Raw genomic sequence first — 25,771 nt, 5'->3', positions numbered from 1 at the left:
TCCCACAGTCCAAAGATGTGCAGGTTAGGTGGGTTAACCATGGTAAATGCATGGTTACAGGGTTGGGGTGGGGATACTGTTCGGAGGGTCAGTGAGGACTTGATGGGCTGAATGGCCTGCTTCAACTCTAGAGGGAGTTTGTGGAGTTTTACAGTAATATAATTTACTCTGATAACCTCTGGATACTCTCTACGTACATTGTTCTTCCACATCCAGCTGCTAGTATAATGTAAAAATCTGAATCACTGGAGCAGTGGCTTTAAAATGTTTTTAGTTGAAAGTCTCCATTTTAAATAGAATAATAACCATTAACCGCTCCCCCCTCCCATCTCAACTATAATGTACAGTACTCAATATGAAAATACTGCCTATAAAGAAAGTTTGAAGAGTGCTATTAAAATAGGAAATTAAAATTAACTTACTGCTGTCAGTGGAATGAGTGTGCCTGCTTCTCATCGCACAAGCTGCAGTAGTTAAATACTAATTTTAATAAGCTCCCCTTCTCCTTGAACACTGTGTTGAGCTCACCTGGATCTCAAAACTCTTAACTACAAGTGTTGCTGGCAACTTATCTTCTGGTGTCAGTGCAATTTTCTGAAGACAAGACATATTGTGCGCTATACACAACAGAAAATCTGGTCATGTATTGTGTTGTGGAAGTTTGCCAAATGCTAATGGTTACATTACAATGCTTTTTACATTACAATAATGTCTACACATAAAGAAGAATTTCATTGACGTTGAATGCCCCGAGGTTGTAAACTTGCTATATGCATGTAACATGTAAAAAGGCAGACTTGGCCCTCTGCCAGTGTCTAGAATGATGTAGCTATTCCCTTGAGATGAGTTAAAATTTTACACATTTTTCAATTGGTTATTAATTTTCAGAATCACAGGATTTTTTTCACATCCATCCGACAGGGCAGGCAGGCCTTCCTTTTAACATCACATCTGAAAGCCAAGCAATAACCTTTAACGTTAGCAGACCATGTTTAATATTTCCATGGATGGAGAAAGCCTTTCTTTTGTGATTTTGATGAATTGTGTTTGGTTCTAGTGTATGCTCCAAATACTAGGCAGATATCAATATTTTCCATGTGCATGCTGACTCTTTAGCAGATATATAGTAAACTAGTAATTCCAGATTTGACAGAGTTCCAGTTTGGCAAATAATTGAGCTGTCATTGTGAAATATTTATATTTCTTGGTTCGCATGTAAATGGAAGAAATATTACTGTTTAATTTCAGATGTATTATATTTTAATGTCTTTATCTGTACTTGCATTTAGCTTGACTTAGATGAGCTATCTGTAATGCAGTAATATGCTGAACTCCAGAAAAGTCCCTTCTGCTATTGTTTCAGGTTTCATCATTACTGTAAGCACTTAAATGCTTTTCATTGCTTCTAACCATTTCCTGTAGTTTCCTTGAAGAGACTTATTCTGAAAGAGCTATGACGCAACCACTTCAACCCCTTCTTTCCAGGAGCAGGTGCAATTTATAGCATTATGAATGTAGATATAGAACTCAGCTGTGTTGTATTAACTGCAACTTATTGGTCAGCTAGAGGTCTTTAGATTGATCCCAAATCTCACCATCTCCTCCAGGGACACTGCTATTCAGCCAAAAGTCTTAACTACAGTCAAATTTTTTCCACAGTAGTTTAACTTAATACATGTCGTAACAAACTGGAGCAAACAAAATGGTGATTCCGCAGCTCTTAAATCCCATTGGACATTCTACATTTGTAACAGCTGCATGATTTTTACTTCCCTTTTTTTTCCTTTGAACATCAATGACTGACTGATCAGGCACTACCAGTTACAACCCACCTTGGACGTTAATTTTTTTAATCTCAAAAATACACTTCATTATCTGTAGGTGAATTTAAGTATAAAACAAACTCCAGACTTTGCAGAAAATACAGTGGAGTTTTGACCTTTATCCGTTGCAACAAAAGAGGCGTTTTTCTGAAGTTGCTTACATTCCCATTAAAGCTACAAGATTATCTCAAAGTAACAGGCCCATATGTTTTTGGCAGAAAGACCTTAGCCAGTCGTCTTCCTCCACTGTGCCTTGGCAGCAGGTCTCTCTGCGTGCAGTCCTGGACCTTGGAATGTGCCAGTTTGCAACTGGTCAGCCCTGTGCAGTGGAAGACCAACAGTTTTGGGCAGAGCAAAGGGTGTCTTTCACCGAGTTGATGGTCCCCTAGGCACATATGACGTTTATCTTGCTGTGCATCCCAGGGAACAACCCATAGAGTGCACAGAGTCGCGTGTCATGGAGCTATTCAGGAGGAACCTCAACAAAAACCACTGCATCTCCTGTACACACTCTTTGCAAAATCCCATTCCAGAAGGAGATGTGTGACTGTCTCTTCACCACTGTAGCCACTTCAAAGGTGGCCTGTTGGGCCGGAGACACTATGGGGATGCATGTAGGATCTGATGGGCAGTGTCCTTCTCACCACCAAGCTGCGTCTTGATGCTTGTTAGAAAGTCCTGGCATTGAGGCATTCTGCCAAATGACTTTGACCGTCTGCACAGGAAACCACACAATAGGTTCCACCCTGTCCTTTTCCTGCATGGTTTCTGGTCGTTGCATGCTGACCCCCTCCTCATCGACCTGTGGTCAAAGGTCTTTTCATTTGCAAAGCTTTCCAGGAGGGGCAGGCAATCTGGAACTGTCCAATGACTTGGAGCATTCTATAACAATGAGGCTAGACCCGTCCTTTGCAACACCATCTTGGACATTAAATGTAGGGAGAAAAGGTAGGGGCTATACAGTGTTCTCATCTAATATCACCTCAATAGACCTTTTAGTAGAAGTGACAAGATGGTAACAAGGGGCATAAGTCTCTTTTAATCCTCTCAGCTCTTTCCCAGAACAGATAGAAATTTTATCACTGCATTAGTTATGATGAGCTCATTCAGAATTGGACCTTGGATATGTAACTTGGTATTGGAATATTTGGAAAATAGAAGCAAAGTTAGGCTATTCAGCCTGTCAGACCTGCTGTTATTCATTATCTTCATATTTTTAACCCGATGCTCTTCTTTCCCATGCCCTTAAGTATAGTATTGTGACAGAATATATTCATCCACCAACCCATTAGGGAAGCATGGTTCATTTTAAACTAATTCCTTACGAAATGTTGTTTTTGTTCCAGCTGATGTCATTAATGGACGTATCAGATCCCTGTCTGAAATCTGGCTCGATAGATCATATTTAGTTTTTTTGATTTAATGGAGTGGTCTTTCACTGGAACACAAAAACGCGATGCTGCAGATTTGAGTTTATCAATAAAACAGAAGTCTATTACACAAAAGAAGTGAAGATAAAATAGAATAAACCAAACTATTTACATACAACAAGCATTTAAAATTTTGAAACACAGTAAAAGTATAATCTCAATCCCAGCATCATCCCATTACAGTAGTCATACACCAGAGAGAACACCCTTCTCTGTCCCACAGTGTCTAACTTGGCTATGGCTGCAGTTATCGGTTGTGAGAACCCAAAAACCTTTTCCTTTAACCTCTTTCTTGATTCACCATAAAGTCAGAAGAATTAGAAACAGAAACAGGCTGTTTAGCCTCTTGAAATTGCTCCAGCATTTGACAGGATCATTGGTTGATCTGATATTCCTCATGACAAAAGTGAGGACTGCAGATGCTGGAAATCAGAGTCTAGATTAAAGTGTTGCTGGAAAAGCACAGCCAGTCAGGCAGCATCCAAGGAGCAGGAAAATCGACATTTCGGGCAAAAGTCCTTCAGCTTAAACTTTCTCAGCTTCACACAAGCCCTTCTGGGCTTTAACTACATATTTCTGGTCTGGGACTTTTAAACTTACATAATTTTACAATTCCAAATTAACTTTGCCCTTTCTTAGGAGCATCTGCTTGACACATCCAGCTTTAACTAAGTATCCTGCAGAGCAATGGGTGTCTCCCTTAAGCCCCCTCAAAAATTCCAGACTCTTACATCTGAAAGCACAATGTGTTAACCTGTTTAGTTTGTTTGATTGTAAAATTCTCCCAATGTAAGCAAAAACCCATTAGCCTCCAAGGCACATCCTCTCAGACATTTTAATAAATAAATCATCTACAGAATTACTTGCATGTTAATTATTAAATTCCTTGAGGTATACTGAAAACTCGTACGCCAAACCCATTTTTGTCTCCATATTTCAAATTTAAAAATCCAAACACTCAAATGATATTGTAAAAGTATACAAATCAGACAATATGCATTCACAATACGTTGCCCTTTGTAGTATCCCAGGGTGTAGCATATTTGCTGAAAGTCCAACATTTTAAAAAGAAAGGGCTGAAGTGACAAATGCAGATGCCAGTGATGTTGTAGTTTGGGGTAGTTTAAATGCATATACAAATTCTCCTGTGCTCTCCGTTGATTGGAGCCTGTTCGGAATTTCTTGGACAAATCTAAGTGAATGCGTCCTTACTGCTCTTTGAGAGTATAAGGACAATGGTGCCTGTGTGTCAGAACACAGGCTGCCTGCTGTCCCTACATTGTTCCTGCTCACCTTCTTGAAAAGCTTTTTAACAAGCAGGATGTTTATGGGATGAAACATCTTTTTGATACTTTTAACAAATGACTTAAAATATGTCAGTTACACAATTAATGGTTCAAGGCCCTACCTCAAGGAGTTGGGTGGAAATATGCACAGATGTAACTTTTAAACCTGAGGTTCTTTGGACTGTTAAATCTTACTGCTGCTTTTAAAAACTGTCGAACAGTCCTGGGTGTCTATGTGCATATTGTTATGGTTCCTGCTGATGGACAAGTCAGATCATAGACTGAAACTTAGTTATTTTAATGTGGTGTTTTCATTCACTGAAATATAAACACAAACAACCCATGATTCTCTTATAAGATTATGAGACATAGGTTAAATTGCCAGAAGAATAAGCCATCTAAATTAGAACAATTTTTTTTAAAAGGTATTACACAGCGAAACACATACTTCGAGTTAGTCCCCATCGCTTTACGGTCGAATCCAGAAAGTTTACCTCCTCTAGCTCATATCTTTAAGTTTGATTTAACTGGTTGATTGTTCTCTGTTGTTTCCTGTGAACAGTGAAGTTTTCTTGCATGAATACCTTCAAAACTGGAAGCTTACATGTTCTCAGTATTTTAATAATCTGCAGGTTTCTAACTAAACACTTCTGGTCTGGAAATTACTCAAATTTCCCTCCTACTCCGATAAGTTAATTCCTGAACTGGTTTGTACTCCTTTCTCGAAGGGACGTTACACAGTGATTCAAACCCTACTAAGGCTTCCTCCAAAAATTGCTCTAAACTTCCAGTGTCTTGAGTTTCCTTGGTTATCATGAACCAAAATTAAGCTAATGGCCCTCAATGTTTACACTCTTGGTCATAAAGTCCATATAGTTCTAACAATCTTCCATTAAGCTTGAGGCATTCCCAGCTCTCTGGCACATGGAGTCACATAAATGTGCAGCACGGAAACAGACCATTCTGTCCAACTCGTCCATGCCAACCAGATATCGTAACCTAATCTAGTCCCATTTATCAACACTTGGCCCATATCCCTCTAAACCCTTCCTATTCATATACCCATCAGATGCCTTTTAACCTATGACTCGAAATGTTATAATTGTGCTAGTCTCCACCACTTTGGCAGCTCATTCCATACATGTGCCACCTTCTGTGTGAAAAAGTTGCCCCTTGGGTCTCTTTTATATCTTTCCCCTCTCACCCTAAACCTATGCCCTTTGGTTTTGGACTCCCTGACCCCAGGGAAAAGACCTTGTCTGTCCTTTTCACGCCCTTTGTAATTTTTTATAAACCTCTATAAGGTCACCCCTCAGCCTCTGAAGCTCCAGGGAAAACAGCCCCAGCCTATCCAGTCTCTTCCTATAGCTCAAATCCTCCAACTCTGACAGTATCCTTGTAAATCTTTTCTAAGCCCTTTCAAGTTTCACAACATCCTTCCGATAGGAGGGAGACCAGAATTGCACACAATATTCCAACAGTGGCTTAACCAATGTCCTGTACAGCCGCAACATGACCTCCTAACTTCTATATTCAATGTTGTGGTTCTGTTCGCCGAGCTGGGAATTTGTCTTGCAAACGTTTCGTCCCCTGTCTTGGTGACATACTCAGTGCTTGGGAGCCTCCTGTGAAGCGCTTCTGTGCTGTTTCCTCCGGCATTTATAGTGGCCTGTCTCTGCCGCTTCCGGTTGTCAGTTCGAGCTGTCCGCTGGAGTGGCCGGTATATTGGGTCCAGGTCGATGTGTTTGTTGATAGAGTCTGTGGATGAGTGCCATGATGGCACTCCCAAATCTTCTCCCAAACTTCTCTCTTCAATGCTTTGTCCAATGAAGGAAAGCATACCATACGCTGCATTGACTATCCTAATCTCCCTGCGACTCCACTTTTAAGGAGCTATGAACCTGAACTCCAAGGTTGCTTTGTTCTGCAACACTCCCCAGGACCTTCCCATTAAGTATATAAGTCCTGCTTTGATTTGCCTTTCCAAAATGCAGCACCTGACATTTATCTAAACTAAACTCTGCCACTCCTCAGCCCATTGGCGCATCTGATCAAGATCCCATTGTACTCCTACTGGATTAGATTATAGTTCTGGAAAGGCTGACTGCCTAGTTACTTTTAAAATCCTTCACAAAATTAACCAAAACCCATATGCCCCTAGTTTAAAGTTCAAATTCTAAAAATGATATTTATATATTAAATATCTTTAATCACAGCATGCCTTAATGTGAATCTGTGGAATGAAAATTAAATATGTAAATGTTCTGGTGGGGTGTTGCCATCTGTTGTCTTTGGAAAGTAGTGACCCTGGTTTTAGCTGCTTGAAATATTCATAAAAATCCATTGCCCTCCAGAACTACTTCTGTGTCCCATAGGTGTTGTTATTTCACACAATTTATACCTTTGTTTAATTTTGCAGATTCCTGGGGCACCAGATGATGAGGCAGTCAGGATATTTGTGGAATTTGAGCGGGTAGAGTCTGCAATTAAAGGTAACAATACATTTATCATTTAATGAACACTTAAACTGCAATTCCCTGGGCATTTCCTGTGAATACATGAGCCAGATAGAAAACCAGAGTGACAGGTTTTTATCTCTGATCAGTGCTCAGTTAATCTTAGCTGAACTGGCCAGAAAAGTACTCAGTGGCATTTGCTGACTCTGGGCAAGGGAAGGTAATCTTAATTCAGCAACTCTTGGAGAAAGTGTGTGTGAGAACATGATTGGAATTGGCAATGATGCTGCTATGGTTGACTAGCTGTACTGTTCAGGATAATCCTGATCTGCATGTCACTTTTAAGCCTGCACCTGCTGGCTTCATTCAGCAACTCACATGCCCATATGATGTGAGGAACACTATTGTGGCTGTGGGCCATGCTAGCGAGTGTTTCCACCCAGTTTGTAACATATGGACGTCTGATTCATGAATGGTTTTGTTGGCAATGAATGCATAGTGCAAAAAAAAGGTGAATAAATTGGGCCAAAGTTCACTGTCGCTGAGGAGAATGGGAGGTGATCTCGTTGCAACGTTCTGAATGGAGCTCGATAGAGTAGATGTTGAGAGATTGCTTCCCCTGACTGGGTAATCGAAAATGAAGTGGCACAGCCTCAGGATGAGAAACTGATCATTTAGAACTGAGATCGGAAAAAAGTAATTCACTCAAAGGGTTATCAGTCTTATGAAATTCTGGAGGGTTGTGCTTACTCCATCATTGAGTATATCGAAGGCTGGGAGAGACAGAGCTTTAGTTTTTCCAGGAATTGAAGCATAAGGAGGCTGAGTGGGAATGTGGAGTTCAAGTTGAGATCAGTTGTAATTGTATTGAATGGTGAAGCATGCTCAATTGGTCTCCTCTTCCTATTTCATGTGTTCACTGCGAACACACTAGTGTGTGAAGTAATGGAGAGTGAGTGACATCTGGTGAAACACAACCCCAAAACAGAGTCAGTATCTTGAGGTGGAATCTCACAGGAAAAAGTTGCATTATGAAATATTAGTATTTAGAGGCATATGATTATTTTTAATATAATGAGGTTAGAGTAAGGGTCTTCCTCAGAATTTGGTCTTGAAATGTTGGTGAATTAATATATTTACTCTGAAACAAACTTTATCTTGTAGTTCAAGACTTGAGGAATAGTTTGTAATCTTCGCCAAGTGATGACAATGGTATTTGCTGATTCTGGATGTAAATTTGCTAGCTGAGCTGGAAGGTTTGTTTTCAGACCTTTCGTCACCATACTAGGTAACGTCTTCTGTGAGCCTCCGAATGAAACACTGGTGGTGTAGCTCGCTTTCTATTTATATGTTTATGTTTCCTAGGGTTGGTGATGTCATTTCTGTGGTGACATCATTTCCGATGGTGATGTTATTTCCTGTTCTTTTTCTCAGGGGGTGATAAATGGGATCCAAGTCAATGTGTTTGTTGATAGAGTTCTGGTTGGAATGCTTCGAGGAATTAGATTAGATTAGATTCGGCCCAACAAGTCCACACCGACCCGCCGAAGCGCAACCCACCCATAACCCCTATATTGACCCCTTACCTAACACTACGGGCAATTTAGCATGGCCAATTCACCTGACCTGCACATCTTTGGACTGTGGGAGGAAACCGGAGCACCCGGAGGAAACCCACGCAGACACGGGGAGAACGTGCAAACTCCACATAGTCAGTCGCCTGAGGCGGGAATTGAACCCCGGTCTCAGGGGCTGTGAGGCAGCAGTGCTAACCACTGTGCCGCCCACTTCTCGTGCATGTCTCTGTTTGGCTTGTCCTAGGATGGATGTGTTATCCCAGTCAAAGTGGTGTCCCAAGGAAACACTTGACTTCATTATTAGAAGAACCAAAGACACATACACCAAACACCATCAACTTCATCAGCAAGAACAGTATCGTCAAGATAGTGGGCCTATGCTTTACCACCCACTTCACTTTCAACAACAAAACCTACAGACAAACGAATGGAACACCCATGGGATCTTGACATTAGGGTTCTTAGCAGAGGCAGTAATGCAGAGACTCGGAAAAACAGCACTGCCAACCATCCAACTCAAACTTTGGGTCCGCTACGTGGATGACACAAATTAGAAGAAACCTTCAAGACCGTCAATAATATCTTTACTGGCATAAAATTCACTAAAGAGGAGGAAAACAACAACAAACTGCCATTTCTAGATGTCACGGTAGAGCGAACAACCAATGGGGAATTTCAAACCAGCGTCTACAGGAAACCAACATATACTAACCAATATTGAACTACAGAAGCAATCATCCCAACATCCACAAACGAAGCTGCATTAGAACATTATTTCAACGAGCCACCACACACTGCAGCACAGAGGAACTATGCAGAGCAAAGGAAAATCCCGATGTAGTGTATTCAAAAAGAACAGGTACCCAATGAAGACCGTCCGCAGATTTCTGAGCAACAAACACAAGCAAGTAGACAAAATATGTCCAGATACCCTAGCCATTCTCCCCTACATCAAAGACACCTCGGAAATGACTGCCAGACTATTCAAACCCCTTGGCATCATGGTAGGCCACAAACCCACCAACACACTAAAACAGCAGCTAATGAACTTGAAAGACCCGATACAGACAACAAGCAAAACTAATGTCATTTACAAAATACCTTGCAGGAACTGTGACAAAGAGGCAGAAAACTAGCCACCAGGATACATGAACATCAAGTAGTTCAAAAATACATGATCCTCTCTCACTAGTATCCTTACATGTGAATGAGGAAGAGCACCACTTCGACTGGGAAACACGTCCATCGTAGGACAAGCAAAACAGAGACACACACAAGAATTCCTAGAAGCATGGAATTCTAACTGGAACTCTATCAACAAACACATCGACTTGGATCCCATTTACCACCCCTGAGAAAAAGAACAGGAAATGATGTCACCACAGAAATGACATCATCAACCCTAAGAAACATAAATATATAAACAGAAAGCGGGCTACACCACCAGTGCTTCATTTGGAGGCTCAGTGATGATGTTACCTAGTATGGTGACAAAATGTCTCAAAATGAACCTTCCAGCCCAGTGTGCTACATCCAGAACCTCAACCTGTACTACAAATCTTCTCAAAACCCACATTTGTGATTGTTGAGAATGGGTTTGTAGTGAAGTACTTAATAGTCAATGCTATCTTTGCTTAAAATTGTAAAGGTTTGTATCTACACCAATGTGGCACAATGAGTTTTTCAACATAAAAAATAAACAGTGTGCTGGTCAGGCCTGGCAACCTCTGTGGAGGGAGAGTTACTGTTTCAGGTTACTGAGCTTTAGTGAGAAATAGAAAAATATTGAGAGGTGTTAACAGGTTTTGAGCAAGTAGGGGAATGTAGTAAAAGAAGAAAAGAACAAAAAGTTACGTCAGTGATGGGGTGAAAGAGAGGAGAGATTACAAGGCAGAAGAGATGATGGTGCAAGACAAAAGGAGGGCAATGATAGAACAAGGAAGAAATAATGTTTAAATGAAGAATTAATGGGAAAATATGCCATTCCCGGCATCTGTCATCCAAAATCCAACACACATTATGGGAGCAGAGGTTATGATCTGAAATTGTTGATCCCAAAGTCCATCATGCCCAAAAACATGAGATATTATATTGTGTGAAGCATTACATTAGACTCTGTTCAAAAACCTCCACAATTTTCATGTACCTTTGTCATTGATTGTGGTTTATGATTTTGCATTTTTAAAGCTATCAGTTGAGTCAATTTTCCAAATTGAAGATACTATTTATTAGGTGTTCCTTCTATATATTGTGTCCAATGTGTCTGTTGAATCCCTTTTTAACTAAATGATGTGGTTAACTCCCTGGCGGCAATTATTCTGCATGAGTCACTTGCTACGATAATAACAGTCTTCCTGTTAATGCTGATATTTTATTTTTAATAATACAAAGATCTAGTTGCTGGAATTGTTGAATCTTGCATATCTTATTGCAGCTGTTGTTGACCTGAATACAAGATACTTTGGTGGCAGAGTGGTGAAGGCCTGTTTCTACAACCTGGATAAATTCCGCCAGCTGGATCTTGGTGACCTTTTCTAAAGACATGAGTTGAAAATGTTACTCGGCAGCAGCTTTCTGCGTACAATGTAAACATCCCTGAGGTGTGCAGTGGTGAAGAATTGGAAGAAGAATTGTATTTAATTCTGAAATGATGCAACCATCTTTAATTGTAGCTGGCATTATAGTTCTCCTTATCTTCACATCCACAAGATCAGATATTATTTCTTCTCATGGATGCCAAGAAGGTTTGGATTTAACATCAAAGTCACCCAAGAATTTCTGTTCACTGGCCAGTGTGACATGTTTCCAATATGCTTGTTTCTTTTTGTTTGGGAGGACACTAGAGTTATTCTGTAGTGTTTTCCACCTGAATTTTACTTTGACTGTCAAAGTAAGAGTTTACTTTTGGAAGTTTCATCGACTAATAGATGGGTGATGACCTGATCTGTAGACAAGTTGCATTTTTAGAAAGTATTTTCGTTCATCAGCTTGAACTCTTCGGGATCTTGTTGAAGTTGGTGGTGATGGCAGGGACATTATTATTCCAAACTGTTCAGTCACCCCTTCCCTTCACCTGTGACGAACTTGTAAAATGTTACAGTTATTCAGCTTTCAGTGAGGTGATATGATTCTAAAGAAAATAATACTACTCAACCTATTATCTGATTAAATAATATGCTCATAAAATATGGGTATCTGGTTGGAGGCATTGCAGTTTCTTGCTTAGTTGTCATTATTTCTTTTTTCTTTTCAGAATTCATATGCAGCTGGTATATATTTGATGGTGTATCCATGTTGACAAGAAGCAGAAAATCGTAAATGATTGTAATAATTTCTGTAAATTAAGTTGTGTTTTAGGTATGGGTATTTGGATTTTCATCTTTATACAGTGGTTATGATGAACTGTTTTATGATCATTTGTTACAGTTGTTCAGAGCTAATGAATGTACGTTTTTACACCGTGCATGTACTTTGTCTTGCAACACCATTGGAACAGAGATGCTTATTTGTTTTTGTATCAAATTGAAGCAGTGAACAGCAGTCATCACAAGAACTGTTGAAAATCTGGTGATGGAAACATAGCAGTGATATGGGTCATATGCAAGTTGCTGTTTGCAAACAGGAGATTTTTATATGTGCTAATTGACATAAGAACGAAGAACCTCTTAATAAAGAGTGTGTAATCTTTGCCACACTTCACTTTTGAATTATAAGAGTTAGTTGTTTTCCTGTGTCTTTCCCTGGTAAAGATACACAACTAGGAGAAAGTGAGGACTGCAGATGATGGAGATCAGAGCTGAAAATGTGTTGCTGGACACACAACTCCCATACTCAATTCCATCAATGTCCCATAGCGAAGAGTAACCTCCCCTCCTGCATCAGTTGGTGGTGTTAACAGTGGCAGCAACAAGGCATATGACAGCAACATGAGATCAACTCTCCCTCCTACTTTGGCATGTCAAAACGTATGGTTGTATGAATTAGGAGCGGGAGTAGCCCACTTAACACCTCAGGCCTGCTCCAGCATTCCGTAAGATCATGGCCAATCTGATTGTGTTGCCTTGACACGCTTGCCTGAATATTCCCTCAAATCATTTTTTGTTTGATCAAACCATTGTCAATTTAAGTTGTAACATATATAGGTGTTTGGCCATTTCTTTAAATAATGATACATTTACCTGAAGCACCAGAATGTGGTCCAACATTTCTTAGCAGAACTTATTAAGAGTACCAGTATGTCACTGTGAGAGTCACGTATCTTTCAGAATGGTGAAAATGTGTTTAATTTTGGTGACTGGGCCTTTGTCCCATCGCTCCCTGAAACAGCTACTTACAATTTTCAAAACTAGGCTTGGGTGGATGGTACCCACTTTGTCAGGCATTCAGTTACAATAGTAAAGATTACTACTGCTCAAACAGTGACTTATCACTTGCTTAGCTGTCACTTGATGCATTGATAAGGGCCAAGCTGTAATCTGTCACAAAGAAAATTTCAGGTTACTAACCACCGATGGGCTTTTAAACTTCAGGTTTGATTATGGTGAGAGTGCTCTGGGAGGGCTTTCTAATGAATTCAAAATTGTGCTGCCAATTTCCCTTGTTGAACTATTAATGCTTCCGCCAATACATACAAAATAACAATAGTCCTGCAAAATAACATCAGGTGCTCATGATATTTTACTCAGTTTTGCATTTCAGCTTGTGGTAGTGGTTAGTGTTTCTACCTCTGAGCCAGGAAGCCGGAGTTCAAGTCCCACCTGCTCCAAAGGTCTGTAACAACATCTCTGAATAGGTCGGTTAGAAAGTTTTACATTTCAACGTAAAGTGTGTCAAATTAGCTGCTGGATTGGGAGAAATCCACCCATGAAAATGTACTGTCAGAGGGGGGCATGCTTCTATGTGTGCTGCATGTTTCCAAGCCTTGCCCAACCAACCCAAGACAGTAAATCAACAGTCTGTCCTAACCCCATTCAAGTCAAATAAATAATTATTAACATGGGGGAAACTTGTGGACAACTTTCTGTCTGCTTCACCTTAAGGACTTTGAGACCAGTCACTGCACATCCACTACTGCATCGGCTGAAATTGGCTTAATTTGCCATGGGTTATGTATCAAGTCTAGGATCCTTTCTCCTGATCCTGTGCTCAGTTCTGTCTCCCACATTCGGATTCAACCTTTTACAAATAGAACTTTGGGGCGGCACAGTGGCTCAGTGGTTGGCACTGCTGCCTCACAGCACCAGGGACCCGGATTCAATTCCCACTTCGGCAGCTATCTGTGTGGAGTTTGCACATTCTCCCCGTGTCTGCGTGGGTTTCCTCCGGGTGCTCCGCTTTCCTCCCACAATCCAAAGATGTGCAGGTCAGGTGAATTGACCATGCTAAATTGCCCGTAGTGTTAGGTGCAGGGGTAAATGTAAGGGAATAGGTCTGGGTGGGTTGCTCTTTGGAGGGTCGGTGTGGACTTGTTGGGCTGAAGGGCCTGTTTCTACACTGTAGGGAATCTAAGAAACTTCCAGAATATTCTCCCGCAGATATTAAAGCTCTCTTTTGCGTATTCAGTTTGTTTTGGTGGTCTTTTTATTTGGTGATCCTGCGTAAAATGATATCGTTCACGAAGGAGACGGATGCAAAGTGCTGGAGATCTGGAATAAAGATAACAAATGCTAAAACTGCTCAACAGTCCAGTCAGCATGAGGGAGAATAGAAGTGTCAATCGTTTGTCAGATCGTCATGTCCACTGCCCAGTTGTTTAAGCATCGTTGCTTTCTTCACTTAGGTATTACAGGTAATCCATTTTGTAATGTTTTGGTGTCAGCTGTGTAACACACTCACCTCTGAGTTAAAGACCCCCTCTATTGACTTGAGCTCAAAAATCATTTGGTTGACACTTCATTATAGAAGTGCTGCTTTGTTTAAGGTGCTGTCTACTAATGGAGGCCTTGACCCATGTTAGACAAAGTGGCATGATTCTGAAGAAGAACAGTGAGCTGATGTCTGGTTTCCAGACCAATATTTATTCCTTATCTAACATCGATGCCTGTCTTTGTCATGTTGCTGTTTATGGCAGTTTACTGTGAAAATCTCCTGCATTTACAAAGGGTAATATCATTAAATGGGTAATCCAGAAAAGCTGACTAATGCTGTTGGGGAAAGAGTTCAAATTCCATCATTACAAGGTGAAGATTGAATTCAATAAAAGAAAATTGGAATAAAATGTTAGCCTAATGGCAATGTGTGTAACCACTGCCAGTTGGTTGTTAAAAAACACCCATCTGGTACATTAATGCCCTTTAGTAAAAGAAATGTACCATCCAAACCTGGTCTGGTTGACATGTGACTCTAGACCCACAACATTAGTGTTTGCTCTGAGCTGCCCTCTGGCCAATTGGGAACGGGCAGCAAATGTTGGCTTAGCTGGCCGCACCCAGATTCCACGAATGAAATAAAACTTTGTTTGTAAAAGGTGGCAGATAAAAGTAAGTCTGTTTATGTGTACACATACAATTATGTATTGATCTGATCTTGAAAGCAACTCACCAGCAATTTTCCAGGGCAATAAAGGATGGCCAAGCAAGCAATGCCCACATCCTGTGAGTGAATAAAAATAAATCTTGAAAGATCGTTGCAAATGAATTTTATGTACTGATGAATTCAAGTATAGTAAGGAAAACCTTACTACGATATGTACAGTATAAAGTTAAATTCTGTGCTTACTTCTTTAGCTAATGCATGGTGAGTTTATTGGAATAGACCTTAGAGAAACATATTTGACAATGTTCACGTTTCTGTTCACTATCTGTTAAGTTTTCTTGGAATGTCTGAGTATTGACATTGGTGAGAAATGGATCAGGTTTCATGCTTTACCTGTTGGCACTCGGGTGGAAAAGAATTGAACCATATGGCACGTTAATTGCTGAAGTACAGTCTCGAAAAGAAAATGTAGACTGGCAAGTGCCAGTGCCTTTAGGGAAGGGAAAGGCAGTAATCGGAGGACTAAGGGAATAAAGCTGAAAGATGTGCACGGCTACAACCGCTCAGTTAAGAGTAATGAGATTTCCCTTTTTTTTCTGTTCTTCACATGTTAACAGCCCCCCCCCCCCCCCCCCCACACACACACACACACACACAAACACTAGGTTGTCCTCCATTTCATTTGGCCCTGGGTAATTGTATTATTTTGCCTTGACATTATTGAAACTGTTTCACCATGTGACTCCAGGTCTCTCCTGCTGCTGCCTTTATAAAAGCTCCAGAGCTTGTCTTTTGCTGATTTTTATGTGTCTTATTGTTTTTTGTCTTCTGAGTTTCTGCAGCATTTTCATGTCTTGAGTTTGCAATGTTTCCATCAGCACTGAATATCGTGCAAAGCACTATACGAAAGAAAATAGTGCAGGAGGATCCTTTTGATCAGTAGTGTGTGTCAGTGCTAAGGAACTGTTCTAACTTTTCTAATCTCTCCTCAAAACTGAGGTCCCTTATTCCTGCTGTCATCCTCTGTACACATCCCTATGCACATCTTATCTGAAATGGGGTGCACAGAATTGTCCTTTTATTATAGCTGAGGTGTAACTAGTGATTTATAATCTTATATCATCTCTGCTTTTTTGTTTTAATACTCTGTTTCAGTACACAAATATCTTGTGTCGTTATCCTTCTGTGCACCTTGCCTGTTCACTCTGGCTTGTACATCTCACCCTCTCATCATGCTCTTTCTCCTCTCTTTCCCAGTGCTCTCTCCTCAGATGTGTTTCTGCAGTTATGTTTTGCTAGGCTTCTGTACAGGGCCTTCTGGAGACCACACCTGGATTAGTGTGTGCAGTTTTGGTCTCCCTAAGAAAGCATATATTTGCCACAGAGGGTATGCAGCAGAGGTTACTGGGAATGGCAGGATTGACATATGAGGAGGGATTGGTTCGAGAAGGTTGAGAAGGGATTTCAATGGGACATTATAATATTCTGACAGAGCTGGACAGACTAGAACTGAAGTTTCCCCTTAGCTGACAAAAGATATTGAACATTGAGTCAAGAGGTGGGGGAAGTGGCATTTCTAATCAGGGATAGTATCACAGCTGCAGAAAGGGAGGTCATCAAGGACACTTAGTAGACAAAGTCAGTATGGGTGGAAGTCAAAAACAGGAAAGGAGCTGTCAGTTCATTGGGAGTTTTCTACAAACCCCTCAATAACAACAGAGAGATGGAGGAGCAGATTGGGAGACAGATTTTGAAAAGGTGCAGAAGTAACAAAGCTGTTGTCATGGGTGACTTCAACTTCCCTAATATTGATTGGAACCTCCTTCGTGCAAATAGTTTGGATGGAGTGGATTTTGTCAGGTGTGTCCAGGAAGGATTCCTGGCCCAATATGTAGATAGGCTGACTACAAGGGAGGCCATATTGCATTTGGTGCTTGGCAACAAGCCAGGCCAGGTGTCAGATCTCTCAGTGGGAGAGCATTTTGGTGATGTTGATCATAACTCCCTGACTTTTACTATTGTCATGGAGAACAATAGCAGCAGACGGTATGGGAAAGTACTTAATTGGGGGAAGGGGGATTGCAATGCTTTTAGGTAGGAACTATGGAGCATAAATTGGGAACAGATATTCTCATGGGAATGCATAACAGAAATGTGGGAGTTGTGTAGGGAGCACTTGCTGCGAGTGCTGGATAGGTTTGTCCCACTGAGGCATGGAAGGGGTGGTAAGATGAAGGAACTTTGGATGACAGGAGATGTGGAAAATCTAGTCAAGAGGAAGAAGGAAGCTTACTTAACGTTGAGGAGGCAAGGATCAGACAAGGTTCTCGAAGGTTACAAGGTAGCCAGGAAGGAACTGAAGAATGGACTTTGGAGAACTAGAAGGGGGCATGAAAAAGTATTGGCGAGTAGGATTAAGGAAAACCCCCAGGCATTCTGCACTTTTGCGAGCAACAAGAGAATAGTGGAGGGAACTTATACCTGGAATCAGGGGAGGTCCTTGATGAATACTTTGCTTCTGTATTACTACTGAGAGGGACCTTGATGTTTGTGAGGACAGCATAAAACACACTGATATGCTTGGAGAAAGTGAGGATTGGAGATCAGAGTTGAAGAGTGTGGTGCTGGAAAAGCACAGCATCCGAGGAACAGGAGAGTCTACATTTTGGGCACAAACTCTTCATTAGGAACCACAGACCAGTCAGTCTTCCATCGGTGGTGGGCAAATTATTGGAGAGGATTCTAAGAGACAGGATTTATGATTATTTGGAAAAGCATAGCTTTGTGAGGGGCAGGTCATGTCTCATGAGCCTTATTGAATTCTTTGAAGGGCTTGTGCCCAAAACGTCAACTCTCCTCCTCGGATGCTGCCTGACTGGCTGTGCTTTTCCAGCACCATACTCTTTGACACTGATGCACTCGAACAGGTTGATGTTAAGAAAGAAGATGTGCTGAAAATATTGGAAAACATGAGGATAGGTATGAAGAAGGGAAGCGATTGCTGCACCTTTGGCGATGGTCTTTGCATCCTCACTGTCCACTGGAGTAGTATCAGATGATTGGAGGATGGCAAATGTTATTCCTTTGTTCAAGAAAGGGAATAGGGATAACCTGAGGAATTACAGACCAGTCAGTTTTACATTGGTGATGGGCAAATTCTTGGAGAGGATTCTGAGACACAGAATTTATGATTATTTGGAAAAGCATAGCTTAATTAGAGGTAGCAAGGCTTTGTGAGGAGTAGGTCATGCCTAACAAGCCTTATTGAATTCATTGAGGATTTGACAAAACACATTGATGAAGGTAGAGTTGTAGATGTGGTGTATGTGGATTTTGCAAGATGTTTGATCAGGTTCCCTGTGGTAGATTCATTCAGAAAGTAAGGAGGCATGAGAAACAGGGAAATTTAGCTGTCTGGATACAGAATTGGCTGGCCCTTAGAAGAAGAGGGTGGTAGTAGATGGAAAGTATTCAGCCTGGAGCTTGGTGACCAGTGGTGTTCTGCAGGGATCTGTTCTGGGGCATCTGCTCTTTGTGATTTTTATAAATGACTTGGATGAGTAAGTGGAAGGGTGGTTTGCCGATGACACAAAGGTTGGTGGAGTGGTGGGTAGTGTGGAGGGTTGTTGTAGATTGCATCCTGTCAGTGAGCCATTGCAGAGCTGGGCTGAGAAGTGGCAGATGGAGTTCAACCTGGAAAAGTGTGAAATGATTCATTGTGGAAGGTTACATTTGAATACAGAATACAGGGTTAAAGGCAGGATTCTTGGCACTGTGGCACTTGGGGTCCATGTCCATAGATCACTCATATTTGCCACCCAGGTTGGTAGGGTTGTTAAGAAGGCTTATGGTGTGTTGGCTTTCATTAGCAGGGGGATTGCATTTAAGAGTCGTGAGGTTATGCTGCAGCTCTATAGAGCCCTGGTTAGACTACACTTGGAATATTATATTCAGTTCTGGTCACCTCATTACAGGAAGGATGTGGAAGCTTTAGAGAGGGTACAGAGGAGATTTACCAGGATGCTACCTGGACTGGAGGGTATATGAAAAAGGTTGAGGGAGCTAGGGCTTTTCTCATTGGAGTGAAGAAGGATGAGAGGTGACTTGGTAGAGGTGTAGAAGATGATGAGGCGTAGATAGAGTGGATAGCTAGAGACTTTTTCCAAGGGTGGAAATGGCTGTCACGAGAGGGCATAATTTTAAGGCGATTGGAGGAAGGTGTAGGAGAGATGTCTGAGGTAGATTCTTTGCACAGAGAGTAATAGCAGTGTGGAGTGTATTGCCAGCGGTGGTTTTATATATTAGGGACATTTAAGTGACTCTTGGGTAGGTACATGGATGACAGTAAAACGTAGGGATATGTTGACTAGTTTGATCTTAGAGTAGGATAAAAAGTTGGCACAACTTTGAGGGGGCTGAAGGACCTGTACTATGCTGCCTTGTTTTTTTTACCTTTATCTTTCTTTCAGTCCCCATTCCGAACACTGTTGAACACTGTTCCAGTTACCTCAGAGCCAGCTCTTAGAATGTCAGGTTGTCTGTCTGTTCTATGCTGCCTAATTTGTTTTTAATTAAATCCCCACACTACCGCCTAACTGCGGTAGCGCTTATTTTTTCCCCAGCATCCATGTGTGTGTGTGTGTGCAGGTGTGAGGCACAGTGAGAGACACAAGGTGTACGAATCTTTATTCAATTTCCACCACCAGGAAGATAGGAAACACCCGAGTGGCCAGTGACAAGCAGTGCCCTTCACATCAAAGGGCAATGCTATGTGAGCAAAACAGTGAAGGGAAGGGTAGGGACTAAATCAAAATAGAGTTGGAGGAAGAAATGATGCACTCCACTCCCTGCGGTGCCCACCTCTCCCTGAACAACTCCAGGGTGTTGGACATCGCGTGCTCCTTCTCCAAGGACACCCGGGCATAATGTAACCACGGAAGAGGGGCAGGCAGTCGGCCCTAACGACCCCCCTCCACGGCCCGCTGCCTGGACCTGTTGATGGCCAGTTTGGCCAGGCCCAGGAGCAGACCCATGAGGAGGTCTTCGGACCTGCCCTCCCTCCTCCGTACCGGGTGCCCGAAGATCAGGACCGTGGACTGAAGTGCAACCAAAAGCAGAGGAGAAGGTTTTTAAGAAAATGAAAAAGGGAGTGCAAACGCCCCCACCCAATATATACATGGTCCACGGACTCCACAGCGCCACAGAACAAGCAGTTGGGCTGGGAGTCCGTGAACCACCGCAATCTGCGGTTGCAGGGGACTGCTGCGTGCAGCACCCTCCACCCCAGATCCCCGAGAGAAAGGGGGAGGACTCCCGCGTAGAGAGCCCTCCACTGGGGATCCCCACCGCCCGGTGGCAAATGGGCACGCCAAGGCGTGTCCGGACGGTGGATGAGGGAGAAGAGGTGGACGGTGTGCAGCAGCAGTCGATACAGGGCCTTCCTTTTTATATCCCTTAAGGGGACAAAATTAAAATTCCGGAGGCGGCTCAGGTTGTGGGGCACAGGCTCCCGCGGGAAGTACGGGACCTTGGGGCCAATGTGAAATTCCGTCCGGGCCGGGGTGAGCGTGGACGGGATCCCACCGCACACCTGAGCGTCCTCCAACCGGTGCACTACGTTGGGTCCGAGCACCGCCGTTTTAAGGCGTCGGATGGCGGTGGCCACGTACCGGACGTCTACCGCTGCCCTGCTAGCTATGTCCTGCGGCAGCGTCCAGCCCAGGCCCCCGGAACCCAGCACGTCCCGACCCTGGTCGCCCTCGCCGCCACGGCCCTCCCCTCCGACAGCCACTCGAACCCGCGAGTACGGAGGTGCGGATTCCTGAGCAACGGCTCCCTGACGACAGCCGCTACTCCAGCCGGAGGGTAGGCGCGACGCGATTCGACCAAGTTCCAGACAGTGATCAGGTCCTGGTAAAAGACAGGCAGCACCTTGAGGGCGACCTCCAAACCGTCACGGTTGACGAACAGGAGCTGCGTGTCGTAGTTGAGGTTACGCACCTGGCGGAAAAAATACGTCGCCAGGGCGCACCACCGAGGAGGAGGCTCGACGTAAAGGTATCGCCGCAAGGTCTGAAGGCGGAACGTCGCGACCTGGGTGCGGACGCACACCAGTGACTGACCGCCCTCCTCAATAGGGAGACTCAGAACCTGCGCGGCGACCCAGTGCATCTTTTTGTCCCAGAAGAAGTCGACCAACGTTCTCTGGATGTCAGCGACAAAGCCAGGAAGAGGGACCAAAGTGACCAGCCGGTACCACAGCATGGCGGCCACCAGCTGGTTTATGACCAGCACTCGACTCCTGTAAGATAGCACTCGGAGCAGTCCCGTCCAGCGGCCTAGGCGAGCCGAGACTTTGGCCTCCAGCTCCTGCCAGTTGGCCGGCCAGGATTCCTCAGCCGGGCTGAGGTAGACCCCCAGGTAGAGGAGATGGGTGGTGCTCCAGCTGAACCCCCGTAACTCCTCCGGCAGAGAGTCCACCCGCCACGGACCGACCAGTAGTCCGGAACACTTGGCCCAGTTGATCCTGGCGGAAGACGCCGCCGAGTACACGGCCTGGCACTCGCGCATCCTCCCCAGGTCAGCCGGGTCGGTGAAAGTGAGGAGCACGTCGTCGGCGTAGGCCAAGAGGACCAACCCCGTGCCCGCACCGCGCAGAACCAGCCCAGACAACCTCCTCCGCAAGAGGCGCAGGAAAGGCTCCACGCACAGGGAATACAGCTGGCCGGACAGGGGGCAGCCTTGACGCACTCCTCTCCTGAAGCGAAGGGGCGCCGTCAGGGACCCGTTAACTTTAACCAGACACTCTGCGGCGGCGTACAAAAGTCGGATCCGGGCGACGAACCGCGTCCCGAACCCGAACGCCCGCAGAGTCCCGAGCAGGTACTCGTGATCGACCCTGTCGAACGCCTTCTCCTGGTCGAGAGACAGGAAGGCGCTCGGCAGACCAGCCCGTCGACAGAAATGGATCAGGTCCCGGACCAGGTGAACATTGTCGTGTATCCTCCGGCCCGGGACCGTGTAGGACTGGTCCGGGTGAATCATGTGGGCCAGCACGGAGGCCAGGCAAGAAGGCAACACCCTGGCGAAGATTTTGTAGTCCATGGGGGGGGGGGGGGGACCGGACGCCAGTTCTTCAAAGAACGAAGGTCCCCCTTCTTCGGCAGCAGGACGATGACCGCCCTGAGCCAAGAAAGGGGCAGCTGTCCGGCATTTAGACACTCCCCCAGGACCTGTGCGTAGTCGTTCCCCAGGACGTCCCAGAACGCCCTGAAGAACTCCACAGTCAGCCCGTCCAGCCCCGGGGTTTTGCCCCTCGAGAGCCGGTCGAGGGCGCCGGTCAGCTCCTCTAAAGTGACGGGAGCGTCGAGCCTTCCGGCGTCCTCCAGGCCAAGCTGCGGCAGGTCCTCCCACAGAACTCTGCGAGCATCCTCGCTGGACGGATCCGGAGAGAACAGAGCCTCGTAATAGTTCCGGACGTGGGCCCTGATACCCTCCGGATCCGAGACGAGGGACCCGTCGTCGGCCAGCAGCACAAGGAGCTGCTGACGGGTGCCGTGCCTTTTTTCCAGCGAGTAGAAGAAGGGGGAGCCGCGGTCCAGGTCCTGGAGGAGCTGGATCCCCGACCTCACGTACGCGCCCCGAGCCCCGACGAGCTGCAGGTCCTGGAGCGTGGCCTTCTTCTCTTCGTACACCCCGCGCAGGGCCGGGTCCGCGTCGGGCTGACCGAGGCGTGACTCCAGGTCGAGCATCTCCCTCTCCAACTCCACGATCCTGGATTTCCGCCTCTTGGTCGACCCCCTCGCGTACTCCTGACAGAAGACGCGGACGTGAGCCTTGCCCACGTCCCACCATAGCCTCAGGGAGGGGAAGCTTCCCCGCTTCCTTCTCCAGCCGGCCCAGAAACGACGAAACGAGTCCCAGAACCGCTCGTCCTCCAGCAGCAGGTCGTTAAAGTGCCAGTACGCGGAGCTGAGCCTGGCGCCGAACGGAAGGAGTTCTGCCCACACCAGGTGATGGTCCGTGCAGGGGCCGTACGCCCGCGAAACGTACAGGCGGTCGATTCTGGACACTCCGACCCCAGGCCTCACGAAGGTGAAGGCGATGGAGTTGGGATAGAGATTCCGCCAGACATCCACCAAGTCGAAGGACTTGACCAAGTCCCCCAACCTCCTCCCCGACGCCCAACCCGTGCGTCAGGAAGGAGGTTGGGGGAACTTGGTGTGGTCCCTGCCCTCGAGGACGCAGTTAAAATTTCCCCCGACGATGACGCACTGGTTCTCGTCGATGGAGGCGAGATGAGCGGACACTTCTCCGAAGAAGCTCTCTTGCCTTGGCCCGGCCAGGGGAGAGTAGACGTTTACCAAGTGAAGCACCGCGCCCCCCAGCCGAACCGTCAGGTGAAGCAAACGGCCTGGCACAGGCTCCCTGACCCCCAAGATCTCTGGCTGAAAATGCGGGGCCAACAGGATAGCCACCCCGCCAGATCTCCGGGTGAGGGGACTCATGTAGACCCCCCCCACTCCCACCCCCCGCCACTCCAGGAGCCAGGTGGCTTCGTCTCCCGGGGTAGTGTGGGTTTCTTGCAGGAAGCACACCACATACCTCCCGTCCCGAAGGACCGAGAGTGTCTGGAATCTGTGCTGTGACTCCCTGCTGCCGTTGATGTTGAGGCTGGCTATAGTTGTCTCATGTCGGAAGCGTTGTGCAACCACCACCGGTAATTAAAAACTATATACTGTTACTGGGCGGATGAGGGAGGGGCACAGGAGTCCCTCACCTTCACTAGGAGTGCCCCCAGGAAGTTCCTGACTCACTTTCCCTCGTTCATGTCCAGCTCAGGTGCCTGGTGAGCAGCGTGGGCCAACCAGTAAACTCTTTCAAAGGAGGTCCAGTGGTCGAGCGCCAGTTGGGCTCTATCCCGGCAACTCCGAGTTTCCTTGACAAACTCCCAAAGTTCCTCGAGGGGGATGAGGGGGAGATTGGTGGGGGGCACCTGGGAACTCGAAAATATCACTGGAGACAGACTCCGCATCGTCCCCAGTGTCCACCACCGATCCTGAACCCTCCTCCGGGTGGTCACCCTTGGTCACCAACCACCCCTGCTGTAGCCCCTGGGGTATCAGGCAGGTCAGGTCAGGTCAGGGCAGGCCAGGCCAGGTCAGGTCAGGCCACAGGATAGGCAAGAGACGCCATAGGCTCATCCCCTGGAGAGGGACAGCTCCGCCAGCACACTGCTGGAGTGTCTCTCCCCTCCAAGGGCCAGCACCTCTTCCCTAGAGCGGCAGGGGGAATTTATGGGCCTTCCCCTCCCAACCCGCCTTTGTGGTCATTGGGCCCGAGGTGCTTCCCCCCCCCAGCCTTTCCCAGAATACTATTGGCTGGGGGAAGGCAGGGGGTGTGGCCAGCATGGGGAGGGTCAGCCATGACACTTCCGGCCCTGCCCCTGGTTTATTGGGCGATGGTGGGGTCCAATTCCCCCTCTGGGGCCCAGAGACACAGTTGCTGCAGGAGGTGAGGCAGCGGTGGTTCCCCCCAGGTTAGTGCCAGGGTGTGGCTCGGGCTCAGGGGCCCCCCGGGCCAGGTGTTGTAGTGCTAGGAGCAGGTGTTGAATCCCCAGGGGTTTCTGTAAAGGGGCGGGGGCTGGGTGTGGGGTCATTGGGTGCGGCAGGGGCAGGATCAGGTATGGGTCTGGGGGTCAGGGTTCCCGCACTGGGGCGACGCAGGCATGGCTGCAGGGGCATTGTCGTGCCGGGGCGGGGCAGGTCGTGGGCTAGGTGTCGGGGAAGGTGATAGGGTGGTCTCCCCATGGGCGGGCCTGGCGCGTTGGGTCTTCTTGGGCGCCTTCCTTCCGGCCGGATGCTCCCCCCCCCCCACCTCCCCGCCAGAGGCTGAGGCTTTGGAAGCCTCTGGCTTAGCCCTCACTGCCAGGGCTTGTGGTGTTGACTTCGGTGGAGGGGGAGTGGGTGCGGCAGCGTCACCCTCAGCCATTGGTAGGGGCTGGGCAGCCTTCTGGGTGGGGCAGTTTTTTCTTATGTGCCCCACCTCGCGGCACAGGTGGTACTGCATGCCGTCCGCCATCCAGAAGGCACGGTAGGCCACGCCCTCGTGGAGGAGGGTGAATGACCCCTCGGTGACCTCCTCCCGGGCCAGGCAAATAAACACCTGGCATCGGAAGGAGTATACATGCCAGAGGGCGGGGTCCTTCAGACCGAGCAGGAGCGGTTGGACACCCGACCGGATCTCCCCCAAGGTGTTCAGGTGGGGAAGAAGGAGCTCACTGGCAATGAAGGGCGGGACGTTGGAGATCACGACCCTCTGGGCCGTAACCTCCAAAGGGTCGATGGGCAAATGTGTCCCGCCCACAGTGAGCCCCCTCTCCACGGCCAGGTGGACCGCCTGCTCGGTCCTAAGGAAAAATATGGCCTTCCCGTACATCCGGGCCGCAGCGACGATAGCCAGTGGGCCGACCACACTAGCCATGGCCTTGCTGCAGGCCTCGATGGTCATGTTGGGGTGGGGATAAGCCTTTACCCCCAGGCGTTTAGTCAGGTACCTGAAGGGGGTCGGGGTTGCAGCTGGGGTTGGAGCAGCTGCCCCTAAGGCAGTGGCTACCCCGGCGTAGGTGCGGCTGGGCCCTGCAATTTTGGGACTCGCCATACTGTGCTGCTGAATGTTGGTAGGCCCAGGAACCAGCTGTGTGTTTTGAGTCCAGTTGAGGCTTCA

At 46.2% G+C, this 25,771-nt stretch overlaps 1 protein-coding gene across 3 annotated transcripts in view; it reads left to right on the top strand.

Moving 5' to 3' along the window:
- The window catches only part of rbm17 (RNA binding motif protein 17), a 35,054-nt gene extending 22,769 nt beyond the window's left edge, over positions 1-12,285 (top strand). For all 3 annotated transcript variants that reach the window (XM_072563021.1, XM_072563018.1, XM_072563019.1), the window contains exons 11-12: positions 6,959-7,031; positions 11,007-12,285. In XM_072563021.1, coding sequence (XP_072419122.1) covers positions 6,959-7,031; positions 11,007-11,110 — 177 coding nt within the window. In that variant the 3' untranslated portion in view covers positions 11,111-12,285. The remainder of the gene's footprint in view (positions 1-6,958; positions 7,032-11,006) is intronic.
- Positions 12,286-25,771: the final 13,486 nt, after the last annotated feature.

Source organism: Chiloscyllium punctatum, chromosome 44 (genome assembly GCF_047496795.1).
Source record: "Chiloscyllium punctatum isolate Juve2018m chromosome 44, sChiPun1.3, whole genome shotgun sequence".
Lineage (NCBI taxonomy): Eukaryota > Metazoa > Chordata > Chondrichthyes > Orectolobiformes > Hemiscylliidae > Chiloscyllium > Chiloscyllium punctatum.
The sequence above is the reverse complement of the archived record's forward strand: the minus strand, read 5'-3'. Positions and strand labels throughout refer to the sequence as shown.